At 51.9% G+C, this 18,086-nt stretch overlaps 2 protein-coding genes across 4 annotated transcripts in view; one reads left to right on the top strand and one right to left on the bottom strand.

The window, feature by feature from the left end:
* Positions 1-10,679, top strand: part of Rnf10 (ring finger protein 10) — a 29,638-nt gene extending 18,959 nt beyond the window's left edge. The window contains exons 5-17 of one of the 2 annotated variants that reach the window (XM_051176475.1): positions 581-765; positions 869-1,005; positions 2,381-2,541; positions 2,907-3,032; positions 3,248-3,506; positions 3,690-3,823; positions 5,125-5,242; positions 5,401-5,502; positions 6,372-6,527; positions 8,312-8,412; positions 9,808-9,865; positions 9,944-10,102; positions 10,385-10,679. In XM_051176475.1, coding sequence (XP_051032432.1) covers positions 581-765; positions 869-1,005; positions 2,381-2,541; positions 2,907-3,032; positions 3,248-3,506; positions 3,690-3,823; positions 5,125-5,242; positions 5,401-5,502; positions 6,372-6,527; positions 8,312-8,412; positions 9,808-9,865; positions 9,944-10,102; positions 10,385-10,458 — 1,770 coding nt within the window. In that variant the 3' untranslated portion in view covers positions 10,459-10,679. Of the gene's footprint in view, positions 1-580; positions 766-868; positions 1,006-2,380; positions 2,542-2,906; positions 3,033-3,247; positions 3,507-3,689; positions 3,824-5,124; positions 5,243-5,400; positions 5,503-6,371; positions 6,528-8,311; positions 8,413-9,807; positions 9,866-9,943; positions 10,103-10,381 lie in introns of both variants that reach the window. The other variant, XM_051176474.1, reaches the window with a different exon arrangement.
* Positions 10,680-12,351: 1,672 nt separating this feature from the next.
* Pop5 (POP5 homolog, ribonuclease P/MRP subunit) lies at positions 12,352-14,256 on the bottom strand. Of its 2 annotated transcripts, XM_051176500.1 has the most exons (5): positions 14,187-14,256; positions 13,967-14,109; positions 13,009-13,158; positions 12,738-12,821; positions 12,352-12,659 (listed from the first exon to the last, which is right to left on the bottom strand). In XM_051176500.1, the coding sequence occupies exons 1-5, from the start codon at positions 14,204-14,206 to the stop codon at positions 12,547-12,549; spliced, it is 510 nt and encodes a 169-aa protein (XP_051032457.1). In that variant the 5' UTR covers positions 14,207-14,256; the 3' UTR covers positions 12,352-12,546. The 2 variants fall into 2 exon arrangements, with proteins under 2 accessions (XP_051032457.1, XP_051032458.1); XM_051176501.1 differs by lacking the exon at positions 13,009-13,158.
* Positions 14,257-18,086: the final 3,830 nt, after the last annotated feature.

Genomic DNA, 18,086 nt, shown 5'->3' with positions numbered 1-18,086 from the left:
CTGTAATGTGGAGCCCTCCCAAGTGTCTGCTACCCCGTCCTGCTGGGTTAGCCGGTGATTCTGGCTTTCTTAATTTGCTTACAGTGTGTCTGTCCTCACACCTGTATTCAGCCAGCGTCATTTATTTTACTGTAGTGCGTGTGCGTGCTTTCCTGTGTGCTCGTACACTGTGCAGGCCTGGTGCCTGTGTGAGTGCTGCCAGCCGAACCTGGGTCCTCCCCAGGAGCAGTGTCTTTCCTGTGGCTGTGATGAGACATGGCCTACAGAGGAAGCTGTAATTGGGCAGTGTTTACAGCTTCAGACGGTGAGTCCATGACTGCCCCGAGGGGACATGGTAGCAGGCGTGGTGCTAGAGCAGCACTTGAGAGCTTACATTTCAAACCAATGGGAATGAATGGTGAGGGGCCATCCGCTGTCATTCAGACGCCACTGTCGGCAGGCAGGCAGGCAGGCAGGCAAGCGCTCCGGCTGCCCAGCTCTCCAGCCGGCTCTGCTACAGTTTACTGAAGAGATGTGAGGCTGACGCTGGCCTCTGGCTGGCCCGCTCTGAAAGCAGTGCCCTGCCCTGTCACTGTTGCAGCGCATCTGTAGCCATGAAGTGCCGTCTTGCCCAATATGCCTCTACCCACCCACTGCAGCCAAGATCACCCGCTGCGGGCACATCTTCTGCTGGACGTGCATCCTGCACTACCTCTCACTCAGTGAGAAAGCCTGGAGTAAATGTCCCATCTGCTACAGCTCGGTGCATAAGAAGGACCTCAAGAGGTGAGGCTCCAGCCCTGTGCATAAGAAGGGCCTCGAGAGGTGCCTGAGCCCCGAGGCTGCTGCGTCCTCACTCTGCTCCAGCTCAGCAATGTCTTTGTCTCAGTGTTGTTGCCACAGAGTCACGCCAGTATGCGGTGGGCGACACCATCACAATGCAGCTGATGAAGAGGAAGAAAGGAGTGTTGGTGGCCTTGCCTAAATCCAAGTGGATGAGTGTGGACCATCCCATTCACCTGGGAGGTGAGCGTGTGCGCTGGGTGGAGGAGGTGGCAGAGGCAGGGGGATCTCTGTGAGTTCAAAGCCAGCTTTGTCTACACAGTGACTTTCAGGACAGCCAGGCTACACAGGAAAACCCTGTCTCAAAAGCAAAAACAACAACAACAAAAATCCATCCTTTGGCTAAACCAGTTTTATTTAGCCTTGGCCTTGTAATGAGAACTTGGCTCAAAACAAAGGCAAGGGGCGAGCAGGGTGGTCTCCCAGCGTGAGAGAGCACACATAGGGCAGGGAGGAGCCAGCCGGGCGGTGCACGCCTGAATCCCAGCGCTCGGGAGGCAGAGGCAGGTGGGTCTCAGGGAGTTTGAGCCACCCTGGTCTGCAGGGTGAGGACAGCCAGGACTGTGTCACAGAGAAACAAAAACCAACCAAAAAGTATTAGGGAAGGGAATAGGAAATAGTTATCCATGAGCCTGTCCTTAAAGGTACCCAGTTAGGCTTCAATTCACTCGTATCTTGTGAGATTGGGGTTTAGATATGCCAGTTTGACAGGTATTGTTTTGTTTTTTATGGTATGAGGATTTTGTTTTGAAGACAGGGTCTCATTATATAGCTCCAGCTGTCCTGTAACAGAGTATGTAAACCATGTTGGCCTCAGATTTGTTTTATTTTTAAAATTATTTTATTTTCTGTCTCGTGTGTCTGTGCATTGTGGGTGCAGTGCCGTACGCACACAGGAACAGGGAATCCGACTCCCATGGAACCGGTACTAGAGACCATTGTGAGCTGTTCTGTAGGAGTTAGGAATCAAACTGCAGTCTTGAAAGAGCAGCCAGGGCTTTTAACTGCTGAGCTGCCCCTCCCTCCAGCCCGTTTCTTTCTTAACACAGAATATACAGTGGTATTTGTTCACATCACTAGTGCCTCATCTTCTAGAACCATCTTTCTAAGCATTCCTTATGCTAAGTGTGAGATGACTAGACATTAGGAGGCTGTTCCCCCCACCCTGTTTTTGCCTTCGTGTATGTCTGTGTGAGGATGTCAGATCTTGGAGTTACAGAGAGTTGTAAGCTGCCATGTGGGTGCTGGGAATTGAACCTGGGTCCTTTGGAAGAGCAGTCAGTGCTCTTAACTGCTGAGCCTTCTCTCCAGCCCCTTTTTTCTGATTTCTTAGACTTTGTGAATTAACCTCCTTTAAAGATTATCGTTAATGTTTCCAGGAAGTTATACCAAATCTCTCTCTCCCTCCCTCCCTCCTTCCTCTCTCTCCTCCTCCCTCCCCTCTCTTCTCCCCCCCCCCCAGGAGGAATCTGGGGCAGAAAAGCATGTGTGAGACAGCACCTCCTTCCTTCCCCTGTGAGAGCTGTGTTTTGTGATCCGTCGCCCTTCTTTCTTGCAGACGAACAGCACAGTCAGTACTCCAAGCTTCTGCTGGCCTCGAAGGAGCAGGTGCTACAGCGTGTGGTCCTAGAGGAGAGGGCTGCGCTGGAGCGACAGCTGGCGGAGGAGAAGCACACCCCTGAGTCCTGCTTCGTAGAGGCCGCTATCCAGGAGGTTAGGGTGAGTACACGGGGCTGAAAAGCAGGCTCCCTCCGCTCCGGAAAAGGCCAGTTAGGTGGGGATAGGAAGGAAGGGCCACTTAGAGCTTTCAGGCTCTCCCAGAGCTAGAAGTAACAGTCGGAATGTTTTTATGGCTCCCTGTGACAGTGGGTTCCTGTTTGAGCTGTGTTCTTAGTAAATAAACAAGGTTGTCTTTATTTTTCTTTGTCTGGGAAAATGCTCGAGTTATCCAAGTGTTTTGGGAGACATTGTAGAGAGTATTATGGTTTGCCCACCACGTCTTAGCAGCACTTGTTAACGGTGTGGAGAACATAGAATTCTTAACCTGAGCTGTAGGAATCACTGCTCTCCTCTGCTGCTCTCAGGTTCGGGAAGAGGCTCTGTCTGGAGTAGCCGGAGGCAGCGGGGAGGACACTGGTGTTGCGGCCGCTCTGAAGCAACTGGTGCTGATGGCTCCCCCGGCACAGGACTCTGCTCCCCAGCGCAGGAAGGTCAGCGCGCCTGCCCGGAGTCGGTGACTGACTCGTGCGAGGGAGGGGTGGTGACTGCTGCCTGTGTCCTTGCGACCAGGCCTGTCAGCTTTTCCCGGGGTGGTGACGGTGACAGCTCAGATGAATATCCGGGATCTAGGTCTATCTTAGCCACACCGTTTCATGAAACATGACATCGTACTTTCTGTTGACCTACGGTTTGTCCCAACCAACAGGGTGTGCTAGAGTATCTCTCTGCTTTCGAGGAGGAAACTGCACAAGTTTGTTCTCTGGACCCCCCTCGTCCTCTCGCTCTCCCTTCGGTAGAAGAGGAGGAAGCGGTGTCTGAGCCCGAACCTGAGGGGTTGCCAGAAGCCTGTGAGGACTCAGAGGTAGCAGATGACCATCTTGGGGAGGAGCCAGGCCAGGAGGGACCCATCGCTAAGCCGGGCCTCACCCAGCTGGGCAGCTCTCCTTGCTACTACTTCTACCAAGGTGAGGGTCCCCAGGGAGGAGGGCTGCTGTGCTCGGAGGTATCTGAAAGGGGCGGGGTCTTTGCTAGAGACCCCGGGGTTGGCGCCCTGCTTTCCATCAGCGAGTGGGGGTGGCAGGCCTAGCTGGGAGAGGCGCATGTTGAAGTCTGGCCAGGCTTTGAGTGACGGGAGCTCTTATCCTTAGCGGAGGATGGACAACACATGTTCCTGCACCCTGTCAACGTGCGCTGCCTTGTGCGGGAATACGGCAGTCTGGAGCAGAGCCCAGAGAAGATCTCCGCAACCGTGGTAGAGATTGCTGGGTATTCCATGTCTGAGGTAAGGCTTTCTGTAGAGGAAAGAGCAGACTGTGACATGAGCCTAAGCTCTTGGGGTGGGCCTTACTTACCAGTAAGGCTAAAAACCTTTAAAGCCCTTCGTGTGTTTATTTGTTGTGCTTTCTCGTGTGTTTATTTTTGAGGCAGGGTCTCTTATGTAGCCCTGGCTGTCCTGAAACTTGCTCTGTAGGCCAGACTGGCCTCATACTCAGATCTGCCTGCCTCTGTCTCCCAAGCACTGGGATTAAAGGTGTGGGTCCCATGCTTGACCGCTATTGGATTTCGAGATGGTGTCTCCTGCAGCCTGGGCTTCTGATGCTCCTGCTTCCAGTGCAGTTTGTTTTGATCGTTTTTTATTTAAGTTTGTTGTAATCCTCAGTAACAACCCAGCCAAAGCTCTGTGTGTGCTGGCCATTGTATCACTGAGCCGTACCTCTAACCCTGCAATCTGATGTTCCCATCTTTCTGTTGGTGATGTGCAGTGAATTGGGCCACTGTTAGATGCTGCTCTCAGATCGTGCCAGGACTCAATGCCACCTGTACTGCCCTGCTTCCCCGGGGGCATTTTCTGTGGTTTGTGATGCTGATTCCATTTGAAATTTGTTCTTGGCCCACCCCATCCCCCCTTTAAATTTATTTTATTTTTTGAGACAGGGTTTTGTAATGTAGCTCTAGCTATCCTAGAACTTACTGTGTAGATGAGGCTAGCCTTTTCTCTTTGCTTACTGCTTGAAAGAAATGTGTTCAAAACCCCAAAGTTTTAAGTTAAATGAAAATCACTCTGAGGTCCAGGCTGGCCTCGAATTCAGAGATCACTACCGCCTCTCTCCAGTGCTGGGATGAAAGGCATATGGCAGGAAGTAGATTTTAGCTTGGGTGCCATCAGACACGCACGTAATAAACCCAGAAAAGGAGTAGGGACCTCAGTGGGCAGGCTTCGGCTTAGTGTCCCAGGCACACTCCACTCTCTGGGGCTCTTGTTTACCTTTGTCATTGGTTCTGTCGCTGGGCCCAGGTCCAGGCCATTCTTGTTGCATTGTCGTTAGGCATCTTTGCTCTTCCCTCTTCTCCCTCTGATTGTGATTGTGTGGCCCTTGGCAGTTAGAAACAGCGGGCAGCAAAGAGGGCGTTTCTCCTGGGCTCAGGGTACTCACTTGTAGCTCAATCCAGAGAACTGAGTCTGGTGCACGCTCTAACTGGAGGCTGCCGTGGTGCCTGGCTTTCTAAGGAGCAGGCCGCTGGGGTTCGGGGGGACCCTCTGCGCTCCAGGGCAGTTGAGCATCGGTTCTGTTTCCAATGTAGGATGTTCGACAGCGCCATAGGTATCTCTCTCACTTGCCACTCACCTGTGAATTCAGCATCTGTGAACTGGCTCTGCAGCCTCCTGTGGTCTCTAAGGAAACCCTAGACATGTTCTCAGGTGAGAAACCTGTTTTGCTTTTCTGTGTCCCGGAACCTAGTGTGGGAGGAGGGCTTTGAGCTGTGCCCTGAAACACTTGTCTAGTCCAGGTGCCCCACTGGCCACTCACGAAGAGTTAATGGTGGGGGATCTGGCTTTCTTACGTTACCAACCCACAGATGACATCGAGAAGAGGAAGCGTCAGCGCCAGAAGAAGGCTCGAGAGGAACGTCGCCGAGAGCGCAGGATTGAAATGGAGGAGAACAAGAGACAGGGCAGGTGTAAGTTCTAGAGCTCTTGCGTTTGCTCAGCCGTGTGAGTCAGGGTTCTCGTTTATGCTCTGACATTTGCTTTCTTTAGTTCTTTCCCATGCAAAAAGATTGTTTTTAACTTTAAATAAAAATTAATTAAAAAGAGAAAAGATTAAGGCAGGGCATTGGTACACACCTTTAATCCCAGCACTCACTTGGAGGCTGAGGCAGGTGGATCTCTGAGTTTGAGTCCAGCCTGGTTTATAGAGTGAGGTCCAGGTCAGCCAGGACTGAGAAACTCTGTCCCAGGGGAAAAAAAGAAAACCAAAGAAGAACAGAAAGAAAATGAGGACTTTCCCGGGGAAAGGACTGAGCTCCCCTGGCTCTGTCCTGTGCGGCAAACTAAATGGGTGATGTGTTAGGGTACAGTGAGTTATGCTTGGGCGTCTGGGACTTTGTAGCGGATACACCCCTTAACTTGAGGAAACATGTGTCTCGAACAGTTTTTTTTTATTGTCTTTTTTTCCTCTTCTTTCTTCATTAAGTATGTTTTATTAAAGTTTTTGTTGTTTTGTTTTTGAGACAACAGCTCACTGTTTAGCCTGAAACTACTTACAGTGTAGACCTGACTGACCTTGAGCTAAGTCTGTCTGCTGAGTGCTGAAATTGTGTAGGTTCAGGCTCGAGCACCACAACCTGTCTTCTCTTTTTGAGGAGTAGGATTGCCTGGTTCATAGAGCCTAGGGTGGCCCTCAGTTTACTTTTACTGTGTCAGCCTTCTGAGTGCTGGATTATACTAGACGTAGATTCATAGTTGTTTGCATCCTCTAGGCCTTCCAGACCCTCTACAGAAAACCCAGACACTTGTGTTGTGGGCTTACCCTCACCTTGCTTTGCAGACCCTGAAGTCCACATTCCGCTGGAGAACCTTCAGCAGTTTCCTGCCTTCAGTCCCTGCGCCTGCCCCTCTGGCTCTGCTCCGGGCCCCACCAGCACCGAGGGCCATGGGGCCCTTTCTCCTCCTCCTCACAGCAGAAGTCCCAGTTCTCCTGCAGGTAAAGGACTCACACTTCCATGAGTCCTGCTACTTCCTAGAGCTTTAGTTTGATTTAATTTTTTAAATGTGTGAATGTTTGCCTGTATGCATGTATGTGGGCATGTGTATGCCTGGTGCCCCTAGAGGTCCTCAAACGGGGGTTACAGATGATTGTCCGCCACCTGTGGCTGTGGGAGCCACGCCCAGGTGTGGCAACAAGTGCTCTGACTGCTGAACCAACTCTCAGCCCTAACGCAAAGTCAGGCTGAATTTACAACTCTGACCAACTTGGCATAATGTGACATCTAAGGGAAAGACGTTGACAGTTGGTGGTGAGCTCCATTGATTGTGTGACTTCATCGCCCTTTCCCGTTGGTTATACTGGCATAGACCTTGCTTGCTTCTCAAAACCTGAACACAGTTCATTTCCTCTGACCCATCTGTTCTGAGTTATTTGTTGCTTTGTTTGTTTTCTTCTCTTGATTTTCATGTTTGAGCATGTTTGTTAATGTCTGTTGTAATATTGATTGTGATCAGTAGGGGGGGCTACTGAATGCACAGGAGGGGAATGGCTCAGTTAAATGTTGATTTATAGGCTCTCTGTGGGCCACCTGCCACGGTACACTGGGCCCTGGACATCAGTTGTCAATGCCCGACAGAGTTAGCTGCCTCTAGGCAAGTCCTATGGAGGCATTGTCTCAGTGCAGTTAGGAGTTTTTCTTCTCATTGACCGTGGTTTGTGCAAAGTTGACATAAAAACTAGCCGCCACAGGTACTGAGACCAATAGTACGGGTACTTTAGTGGTAGGAACTCGGTCTAATTCTTGGTTTTGAGGGACGGTCTAACCATGATGCTCTTCCAGTTAACTAGGAAGCTGTTGCCTGAGTGAATGCTATGAATTGCTGGGTACCCTGTCTGTGGGGTGGAGAGTGTTCTCATACGCCAGGGTTTGTCTGTTTGCAAGTCTGGGTTTCTAAGGCATCCGGTAATAGGATAGATTGGTCCTCAGAGTGATACCGCCAAAAGGCATTGGGTGAGTCGTGGCGCCCCTTGCCTAGCAGTACCCGAGGCGGTAGAGAGACTGATATGTGAGATGCCACTGTGGGTAAGAAAGGACTCTGAGGAAGATTAACTTGGGGTGTGTGTGTGTGTGTGTGTGTGTGTTGAATCCTGTGTATTTCCATGCCATAGTGGCCCGCCATAAAGGGAGATCTGGATTTTTTTTTTTTTTTTTTCCTTGAAGTTGTCTATCCATATAAAACCAGTGCATAGCAAAGAACTAGTCTTTGAGAACCAACCTTTTGTTGTTCTGTTTTGAGACAAGCTTGCAATGTAGCCCAGACTGGCTTTGAGCTCATGATGCAGCTGCCTCGCAGCTGACTGCGAGGGTGGCAGTCAGGAGGCCCCCTAGCTTGGGCCGCCCTGTCCTGTGGGAAGGGCTGTCCTGCTGTGCTGCAACCAGGGTTACAGCTCCATCTCTGTTCCCTGCTGCGGCTGATACACAGTGTTCTTGTTGTGTAAGGATATGGCAGGGTTAACAGTGCCATCATGGATTTACATTATCTCTCCCGCTCTTCCTCTTCCCCGCCCTCTCTGAGACAAGGTCAGAGAGACCAGGCTGGTGTGGAGCTCACTGCGTTGCCAGAGCCAAACATCAAACACCCTCCTACCTTAGCCTCCAGAGTTGTGGGGTTCCAGGCCTGAGCCACCGAGCCTGGCTTCTTCCCTGTTCAGAGGATGCTCACTCTTTGGAGCGCGACTCGTGCGTGACTCATGTAACCAGATCTCTGGTTCCCTTTCAGACCTTCTGTTGACCCCTTTGTCACCCACCGCCAGTCAGGGCGGGCCCTCCTTCTGTGTCGGAAGCCTGGAGGAAGACTCTTCCTTCCTTTCCTTTGCCCAGGTAAAGCTTTGCTTGTACAGCAGCCATAGGCACTCTGCTGCTTGTCTGGGAACCTCGTCCAGGGATTGCTGCCTCCTGGAACTTGTAGGCAGCAAGGAGTAGTTGAGGGCAGATGCATGGAGAGGGCAGCCAGCAACCAGACCATAAGGGTGGGAGACTCCTCAAGAGAAAGTTCATAGTAGTTGTTGCGGATCCAAGGTTTAAGTATTTAAGATCATTAAATTCTCAGACCGTGGACAGTGTCCTAGGTGAGGGACTCGTCAGTTTAATTTCAACTGCTTCTAGGACCATGGGTGTAGATGGTATGTATGTAATGTAGAATGAATCCTCTGCATCTTGCGCAGGAAAGGTCATTGTGTTTTACCCTGTAATTAGCCACTGCCACGTTCTTGGTGGTCAGGCGGGAATACTTGGTGTATCTGTGCTCAGATAATGGAGACAGATGGGGTAGCTGCTCCACAGGTGCCCATACACGAAGCCAGATGAGTTCTCAACCTGGGGGTCACAGATCAGGAATCTACAGTTCACAACAGTAGCAAAATTACAGTTACGAAGTAGCAACAAAAATAATGTCATGGTCGGGGCCACCACAGCATGGGGAACTGTGTTAAAGGTCACAGCATTAGGAAAGTTAAGACTCACTAGTCTAGATGACTGTTGGGACTTAGCATATTTATGGAGTAACTGTCTGTGACCTCATCTAAACAGTGATGATTGAGGACGTATTTGGGGGTAACAGGGTAAAGAGCACCGCTGGGCTGTTAGAGAGCAGGGGCGCAGTGACCCGGATAACCACCTTCAGTTGGAAGGCGGACGGATACGGCAGCACATGCCTGTAATCCCGGCAGAGGCAGGCCGGTCTACACAGTGAGGACAGGACAGGACAGCCAGGGCTATGCAGGGACACCTGTTCCCACGCCCTCCAAAAATAGAAAGAAACTGGAAGGTACCGTATGTGCTACTTACTCTAAATTTTGTTTTTAGTTATTTTTGTTTTTTGAGGTGGATCTCTATGCCCCATTCTAGCCTTAAACTCCTATAATCCGAGTAGCTGGCTTTGAATTGTGGGTAATCCTCCTGCCTCAGCCATCCAAATACTGGGTTTGTAGGTGTAAACCACCAGCTTGGGTGGATTTAGGTTCCTCGAGGACAGGGAAGTCCTTCAGGAAAGCATTCCTAATTAAGACTGAGTGAGAACCTCATGAACGGTCCTGTATTCTTCACCCATTCCTAAGGAGTAAAGTCCCTTGGGGCTGTGCCTTGGTTACACCACTGTCTGACTAGTCACGGCAGGGGAGACATGGCACTGGAGAGGCTGACAGTCTGTGGGAGGTTGACGCTGGGAAAGGACATTGGTCAGAAGTTGACGTTCTTCCTTCTGTCCCTACTTGGCAGATGCTGAGGGTCGGGAAAGCAAAAGCAGACGTGTGGCCCAGAGCTGCTCCCAAGAAAGGTGAGAGCCGGGCAGGGAAGGCCAGTGAGGTCCAGCCCCTTCCAGTGACAGTTCCAGAATTTCAACTTTTGTTTTCAGATGAAAACAGTTTGGTTCCTCCGGCCCCTGTGGACAGCGACGGGGAGAGTGATAACTCTGACCGTGTTCCTGTGCCCAGTTTCCAGAATTCCTTCAGCCAAGCTATGGAAGCGGCCTTTATGAAATTGGACGCACCAGCTACTGCAGACCCCCTCTCTGGTAAGAGCGGGGAAACTCACTCAGCACTGGGCTCAGCTTAGCTACAATATGCCTGTCCCTCTCCATGGGGGGGCGGTAGTGATGACCGAGGCGCTGGCCATCTGCACAGCCCTGCACTTCCGAAACTGGAGTCGGTTGAGGGTGATGACCAACATTAACCTCACAGTGCCCGTGGAGTGGTAGTGAACCCTGCACTCACCCTGTGCGCGCGTGCGTGCGTGTGAGAGAGAGCGAGCACCAGCGAGTGAGCTCGAGCACTGAGGCTTGTGTTTCCTGCAGAAGACAGAGGAGGGAAGAAACGGAAGAAGCAGAAACAGAAGCTCCTGTTCAGCACCTCTGTCGTCCACACCAAGTGACACTACCTGCTCACCCAGGCACCGCCTCCACCCGGTTTCTTTTCTGTGCTTTTGTTTTGCTGCTGTAATTTTTAAGTATTTGAGTTTGAACAGATTGATTAGCTTGGGGCGGGGGGAGGGGGTTTCCACAATGTGAGGGGGAACCAAGAAAATTTTAAATACAGTGTATTTTCCAGCTTCCCGTCTTTACACCAAAATAAAGTATTGACACTCACAAGAGATGCCTTCCTGCCAAGCTTAGTTCATCTGTAGGTTAGTTTTTTCTTGTTTTTTAAATTTTTCTAGACAGGGTTTCTTTCTCTGTAGCTTTGTAAACCAGGATGGCCTTGAACTCAGAGCTCTGCCTGCCTCTGCTCCCTAGTGCTGGGATTATCCCACCAATGCTCAGCTTTTTCTCTTTTTTTTCATCTGCATGTGCTACTTCATGCCAGAAGGGGGCACCAGACCCCACAGGAGATCATTGTGAGTGGTTGTGAGCCACCATGTAGTTGCTGGGAATTGAACTCAAGTGTCCTCAGGAAGAGCAGCCAGTGCTCTTAACCTCTGAGCCATCTCTCCAGCCCTGACTCCAAGCTGCTTTTAAGGAACAGTGGTTTAATGGAGGCATAGAGGGTGTCTTTTATTGCTGTGAAGAGATGCTATTGGGTCTGTTTACAGTTTCAGACGTCTAGTCTATTATTTATAGGGAACATGAAAAATAAAGGACCCAAATACTGATATTGGGGTTCAAGCTGAAGATCAGAGAAGCAGCCAAGTGGATCTTAGCTCTATCTAACAAGCTGAAACGGCAATCCTGTCTCCACCAATCCTGAGAGGCAAAAGCTCTCTGTTCCTGTCTCCTCCTCTTATTCCTCTCTCCACCAGGCCATATCACTCCTGTCTCCACCTCCCTAGTGCTCGATTAAAAGTATAAGCTCCTGTAGTGGCCTTGAACTCAGATCTGTCTGCCTTTGTCTCCTGAGTGCTGGGATTAAAGGTGTGGCCGCCATTGCCTAGCTTCTACAGCTAACTAGTGTGGCTGGCTTTGCTTTCTGATTATTTCAGGCAGTCTTTATTAAATCATAAATAGTACATCACCACATTTGGCAGCATGCAGGCAGACCTTGGTGCTGGAGAAGGGGCTGTTCCTCCAGCAAGGCCTTACCTCCTACAGCGCCACTCCCTGTGTGTGCCAAGCGCTCAAACACGACTTTATGGGGGCCATATCTATCCAGACCACCATGAAGGGTGAGTCATGGGAAGCGGCATATTGCTACAGAAGTCGTTGACAGCTTGTATCTGACCCATTAGCAGGAGGCAGAGAGCTAACTGGGAATGGTGTAGGCTTTTGAAGCACACCCCATAACAGCTCCTCCAACAAGGCCCCACCTTCCCGTCCTTCCCAAACAGTCACACCATCTGGAGACCAAAGTATTTAATACATGTGCGTCATTCTCTTTCAGAAAACCTCCCACATGGTAGGGTTACATTGCTGCCTCATTGGGACCATCTGAAAGCAGCATTTCCTATCGAGTCACCCAAACGATGGTCAGCTAGGTTTCCTGGTGTCTGCGGTTCTAGGACACAGTACTGACTTAGGATTGTGCAAGTGTAGTTGGTTTTTCACCGCTAGTTCTGCTTTACATGAGCCCACCCCACCCTCAAACACTTTATCTGTGTATTCCCGGATGTTCTGGAACTCACTATGTAGACCAGGCTGGCCACAAACAGATCTGCCTGCCTCTGCCTCCTCCTCCAGGGATTAAAGGAGCGCACAGTCACACCCTGGTTTGTATGTGTTCTCATATTAAGGGTCTAGGAATACTTAAAATCCATCCAGTACCAACAGGGAGCGCATTCAAGGCCAGTGTGATAGAGGAAGGAGACCTGGCCAAGCATGAACCATACAGGCACTTTTTGTGGTTTATGAATGTTGCTCTAGAAGCCAAAACTATTTGTTTATTCTACCACTCAGCTCGGCGATTACATTCAAATGGTCAGTACAAAGCCTCCAGGAGCATGGAGTCCTCCGTTCCAAGGTCCCCCATGCTCTGGTTGGTAGTCAGTCTGGGGACAGTTTTGCAGTTCCACAGGTGGGCCTGGAAACTGTCACTCCATTGCTTCCATAGCCTCCTCACCAGCACTGTCTGAAAGCTCTTCCGCAGACTCTTTCTCCAGTAGACAGCTCCTTGAGACAGACTTCTTAATGGCTTCCCGCTCCCCTAGAGGAATGGGAGAAGTCCTTGGTGTCATTTCACCCACGGAGCCTCAGGTGCTGTTTGCCCTGGCCTGTTGCCTACCTTCATCAGTACAGTTCTGCAGCAGGATCAACAGCTGTCTCCGGTTGTACTGAATCAGGAATTTCTGACAGGTTCTAATTGTACCTGGCGCATGAGGAGAGCTTTTGTGGACAACAGCTTGTGAAGCAGTCACTGTCTTTCAGGGACTGGGTGGGTGGAACATCTTGTCCTCATTGGAACAGCAGGAGGACCCACCCACCTAACAGGACTGAGGTCCAAAACCGTTACTTCATGAGAAGAGCCACCATACACAAGCTACTGCCACTCTTACCTCCCACGTGTAGTGTGTTGAAAAAACATGGGTATCGGTGTCCTTTGTTCTCCAGATGTGTGATGAAAGGGAGAGCTGACCACACAAGCTGGCAGAAATCCTTGCGACATCGAAGTAGCACTACTCCAGTGTAGGCATTGAGGTACCGAACTACAGTAGGAAGGGAGAACTCAAAAGGGAAACCCCAGTGTGTGCCAATGACCTTTCGAGACAAATGTCACACGGGGTGATGCTTTGTCTGCATGCACGTATACGAACATGAACATGCGCTGGGTGACTCCTCTAGGACCAGTTAGGTTGTCGCCATGTGGTGCTGGGAATGGAACCCTGGTCCTCTGAAGGAGCCACAAATGCTCTCAATCGCTGAGTCTCTCCAGCCCCACCAGTCTCGTTAAAAATGTTGACCGGTTTTGTTTTTCCTTTGAGAGTTCCATTATGTCCTGGCTAGACTAGAACCTGTCTGCCTCCCGAGTGTTAACGATAAAGGCCACCATGACAAGTGTCATTACAACCGGGTTCTGTAGGTCCCTCTAACGTGGTCTCATCCAAAGCAAGAAAGCTTTGTTTACGTGTGTTTAATTTTCAAGTTTAAGCCTACGGTACCAGGAGCTAAAATGTGGCATTGGGGGGGGGGTACTTCCAGACCTCATCACGCTTTCCCACATGGAAAAACTCCTGTGCAGTCGTCCCTCAAAGGCGCTTTGTACTTAAAGGGATAAATCTGACATTTTAAAGCGCGCTACCGGTCAAGTGATAGCTCTTACTAGGAATTCTACGTGGCTACTGCCACTCAGCCAGCCTAGTAACTTAAACGGAACACCCTCCACCCCCAGCACACGCACCCCGTGCTGGGTACTGAACCTTCCGCCTTGTGATGCTGCGCGACTCCCAGGCTTTTCTAGAATCCTCCAGTACCGTGCCGACCGCGCCGTGCGCCCCGGCCGCGGCGACCCCGTACCTGCAAAGCCCACCGAGCAGGCGGCGGCGCCGAAGGTCCCGTGCACCCGGGCGATCGTGTCGCGGACGAGGCCGCTCAGCACGCGGTCGTCCAGGCTCAGGCGGCAGCGCGCGTCCTCCGACACCAGCTCGCACAGAAGGTACCTGCGGCGGGCGGAGAGGTGAGCGCGGCCCGGGCGCGCCGCCGCCGCGGGGGTGCGGGGAGGGAAGGCGCCGCTCACCTGTGCTTGAAGCGCACCATGGCGTCCGCTCCGCTCCGGATGATGCGGGAGGGAGGCGGGACTCGGCCCCGATAGGCCGGCCGCACTGTCAATCTCCACGCCCCGCCTCCCGCGGGGAGCGTGAGGGCGCATGCGTCCGCCCCAGCCTGGCGCTGGGGATCTCAGTGAAGTCGAGGGTGAGCTTGCACCCCGCGGCGGCCGGCCGTGAGCTGTGAGCCGGAGAATGCGGCGGGAATCCGGCCCGAACCGGAGGCAGCAGGGGTCCTCCCGCGGGCAAACACGCTCTGCACAGCCAGGTTTCTGGTCCCCGAGCCTCTTGTAGAAGCTTTGGGATTGCCAACGTGCGCCGCCCGCCGCACCCAGCCCTTTGTTTTCTGCAGAGAATAGAGATTATGAGCCCAGGACGGCCTAGGCTACACAGAGAAACCAGAACAAAAGGGGCGGGGTACGTTATTCATTTGAATATCTGCGTGTGGGATTAAAAAACAAAACAAACACAAGAGGTTCTCACTCTACCGCAGACTGGGTTGGAGCCCGAAGCAATTATGCCTCAGTTTCCCTAGAGCTGGGATTACAGGAGTGTGCCACCGTGCTTCCCTTAATCCTGTACGTAAAGTGCGTATTCTTTTTGTTGGCTTTTTTTTTTTTTTTTTTTTTTTTTTTTGAGGCAGCGTTCCTCTGTGTAACAGCGCTGTCCTGGAACTCACTCTGTAGACCAGGCTGGCCTCTGCCTCCCGAGTGCTGCTGCGAGTGAAGATCTGTGTGACGTAAATAACACTTCAGCACTCTAAGTTCCTAGGCCCTCGCCAGCGTCCCTAGAGAGGAGGGACCGCTGTTCCCACTTCTGTGGGCATGGATAGTGTTGCCAGACCTTAGCCTTGACGTATGCATGTATTTTACAGCATGCCTGTTCCGTGCAACACGGCTGTAAGCCACCGGTGCTGCTGCAAATGTACCCCTCATCTGCCCAGCCCTGCAGTGTTTAAATGCACCGCTAAGTCGGGCAGCGTCCGCGCATACACATCGTTTACAGGCTCTCTTGTTATCCCGAGGTCATTTTCTATTAGATTCAGTTCTTTGTTGTGTACTTGCCACGGCTGGAGCTTTCTTCAACAGTTGCCCCTCTCCTACCATGGGGATCAAACTCAGGTGGTCAGACTGGGCAGCCACGGCCCTCACCTCGGTGACCTTGGTTATTTGTGCAACAGTCACCCCCTCGCCTGGCTGAGTGTGGTGACATAAAGCGCGACGTCTTTAGCAGATGACCATTTGCAAGATCCGGAATAAGTTCCCAGTCTCCCCATCACCCACAGGTTCGGCTCGGGGGACCAAACGCTGCAATCACCAACTATCCAAAACCACTGCCTCCAGCGGTTTCCTTGGCCGGTAGGCGGTGCCAGAGACCCAGCCTGGGACCCACGGCCTCTCCTCTCTCCTGCTTCCCTAAAAATAGCATCCGTGACACTTCCTGGTATCAGTCTGCCAACCCTAACCCTGCGCCCATTTTATAGATGCGGCTCAGGCCCGGACCACTATGGAACAAGCCCAGAGTTCAACCTTGGAAGCATTCTTCTGCAAAGTCCCGGCCATGGCGCCCTCTAGTCCACTCCAGTGCTCATTGCCATGTAGTGTAATATGACCGTAGACGTGGGTTCGGATCTCCGTCCTCCTACGCTGGCCGGGTGCTCTCAGGGAGGACTCCAAGTCCCCGAGGCCTCACCCTCTCCCTCTAGTTCCGATTATTGGGAATTATTAGGGTGGAGGTGGGGTTCGCGGTCACGGGCCAGCACAGTGGGTGCCGGGTGAACTAGTAAACCGTGGTGAATGGCTGACACCAGGAGAAAACGCCGGATCCCGGCCGGCCGGGACGGTGCCGCGGGGCCAGACGCCCCCGGTGGGCCGGCGGCGGCGCAGCCTCTCCCGGCGGTAATTAGCCCCCGCTCTCGGATCAGCCAGCCGCTAATTACACGTCTCCTAATGAGGCCGGCGGCTGTTTGCAATCACCCGGGTCCCCGCCGCGCGGGGGCGGGAGTCGTGGGCCGGCGTCAGGCGGAGGAAGGGGCTGCGGCTTAGCGAGGGGGATGCGCGCACGCAGGCATGACTCACGCAGGGATGCAGCCTAATCCCCGCTCAGCCCAAACCTGTGCGCTGAGCCCATTCATCCACCACCCACCGCCCGCATCCCTGGGTGATCCCTGGGGTGGCGGAGCTTACTATTATTACGATGGTTCTAAACCAGGTCAGATGGTCAGATGTGCGTGGATCCGATCGGATCAGGGTGACTGGAGCCTGGGTTCCCTCCCATTCGGGTGTGACGGGTCCCACTCCCGAGCTGGCCCTTTGGATCAACCACTGAATGCTGAAAAAGCCTGTTTTGAAACCGCTCGCCTAACCCGGAAGTGCGGAGAATTCCCTAGCAAGTGGTAGGGGTAGTTGCTAAAATGATGGCTAGGGGTCAGTTGGAGCTTGCCGCCAAGCCTGAGGACCCGAGTTGGATCTCGGGAATTCACGTAGTGGAATTTCTAGGATGGACTCCCTAAATAAATTTAAAAATTGCACGGTTAGATGGAGGCAAGGAGGCAGAAGTCAGCTACAAAGGTGTGTGTGTGTGTGTGTGTGTGTGCGCGCGCGCGCGCGCGTGCCTTCCCAGAGTCTTTGCTCATTCTTACCTTTCTTCTTTGAGACAGGGTCTCAGTGTGTAACCCTGGCTGGCCAGGAACACACTATGTAAATCACGTTAGCCTCAAAAATCACAGGGGTCCACCGGGCTCTGCTAGGATTAACAGCTTGCACTATTATACTTGGCTTTTGGGTGCTGGGGAATGTATTGTGGGCGCTAGGCAAGGGTGTGCTACCATGGTACATCCCCGGTGTCATTCTCCGGTGCTTTGGGCACCGGGTGAGTCTCTTGTAGAGTCTAGATGTGCCATGGAGGGTGGTGGCTGAGGAGACTCGAACCTGCTTGGCAGTTTCTACAGCAGCCACTGCTTCCTGCCTCTAAGCCTGTCAACTGATTTCCGGTAAAAACAAACAAACACACAAAAAGACTGGGATCAGTATGTAGAATAAAAAAATATTAAATAAAAAAAAAGAAAGAAACTTGACGTGTGGACAGTTTAGGCAGTCTCCATTTCCTTGGCCAGGGGCCTGGGGAACAAGTTCTCACTGCTCTATGGACATTGTTCCCAGTCAATGGCTTTGGGGACAAGTCATTCCCCCCAAATGAATGTAACCTCCCAAGTGTAATAAATATCCTTTCATTTAGTTCTTTCTCCACCAGGAATTTATACCACAGAGATTTTAAGTGTTGGAGTGGAGCAGTTGCCTGTGTGTGCGTGCGTGTGTGTGTGTGTGTGTGTGTGTGTGTGAGCACCACATGCCTGCAGTATTTTGGGAAGCCAGAAGAGGGCGTCAGCTCCCCTGGAGCTGGAATTGCAGATGGTTGTGAGCCTTCATGTGGGTGCTGGGAGCAGAGTGTCCTCTGGAAGAGCTGCCAGCAGTGCTCTTAACAACCTCCACACAGAGATTGTTGCACTTATTTGACCCAGCAAGAGGCACGTTGGTGTCTATTCAGAGTGTGTGTGTGCGTGTGTGCGTGTGTGCGTGTGTGTGTGTGTGTGTGTGTGTGTGTGTAGGATTGGACAGCCACAGACCAGGGAATGTTCTAAATACTTTGCAGTTTAAGTCGCTTAACCCTCACAACCATTTTATAAGGCGAGCACTCGCACACGATTTTATTAATCTGTTTTTACAGAGCAACCGCTGATCCAGATAGGCTGATGGAGTTTGTTGTTTGTTTTGAGGGAGCAGTTGAAACGGGTCTCTCTGAATGTCCCTGGATGGCCAGGAATTCCAGGTTAGGCTGGCCTCAACCTGCCTGCGTCTGCCTCCCCAGTCCTG

This window comes from Phodopus roborovskii, unplaced genomic scaffold (genome assembly GCF_943737965.1).
Source record: "Phodopus roborovskii unplaced genomic scaffold, PHOROB, whole genome shotgun sequence".
NCBI classification, from domain to species: domain Eukaryota; kingdom Metazoa; phylum Chordata; class Mammalia; order Rodentia; family Cricetidae; genus Phodopus; species Phodopus roborovskii.
Note: the sequence above shows the minus strand (reverse complement) of the source record. Positions and strands in the feature narration are given on the sequence as shown.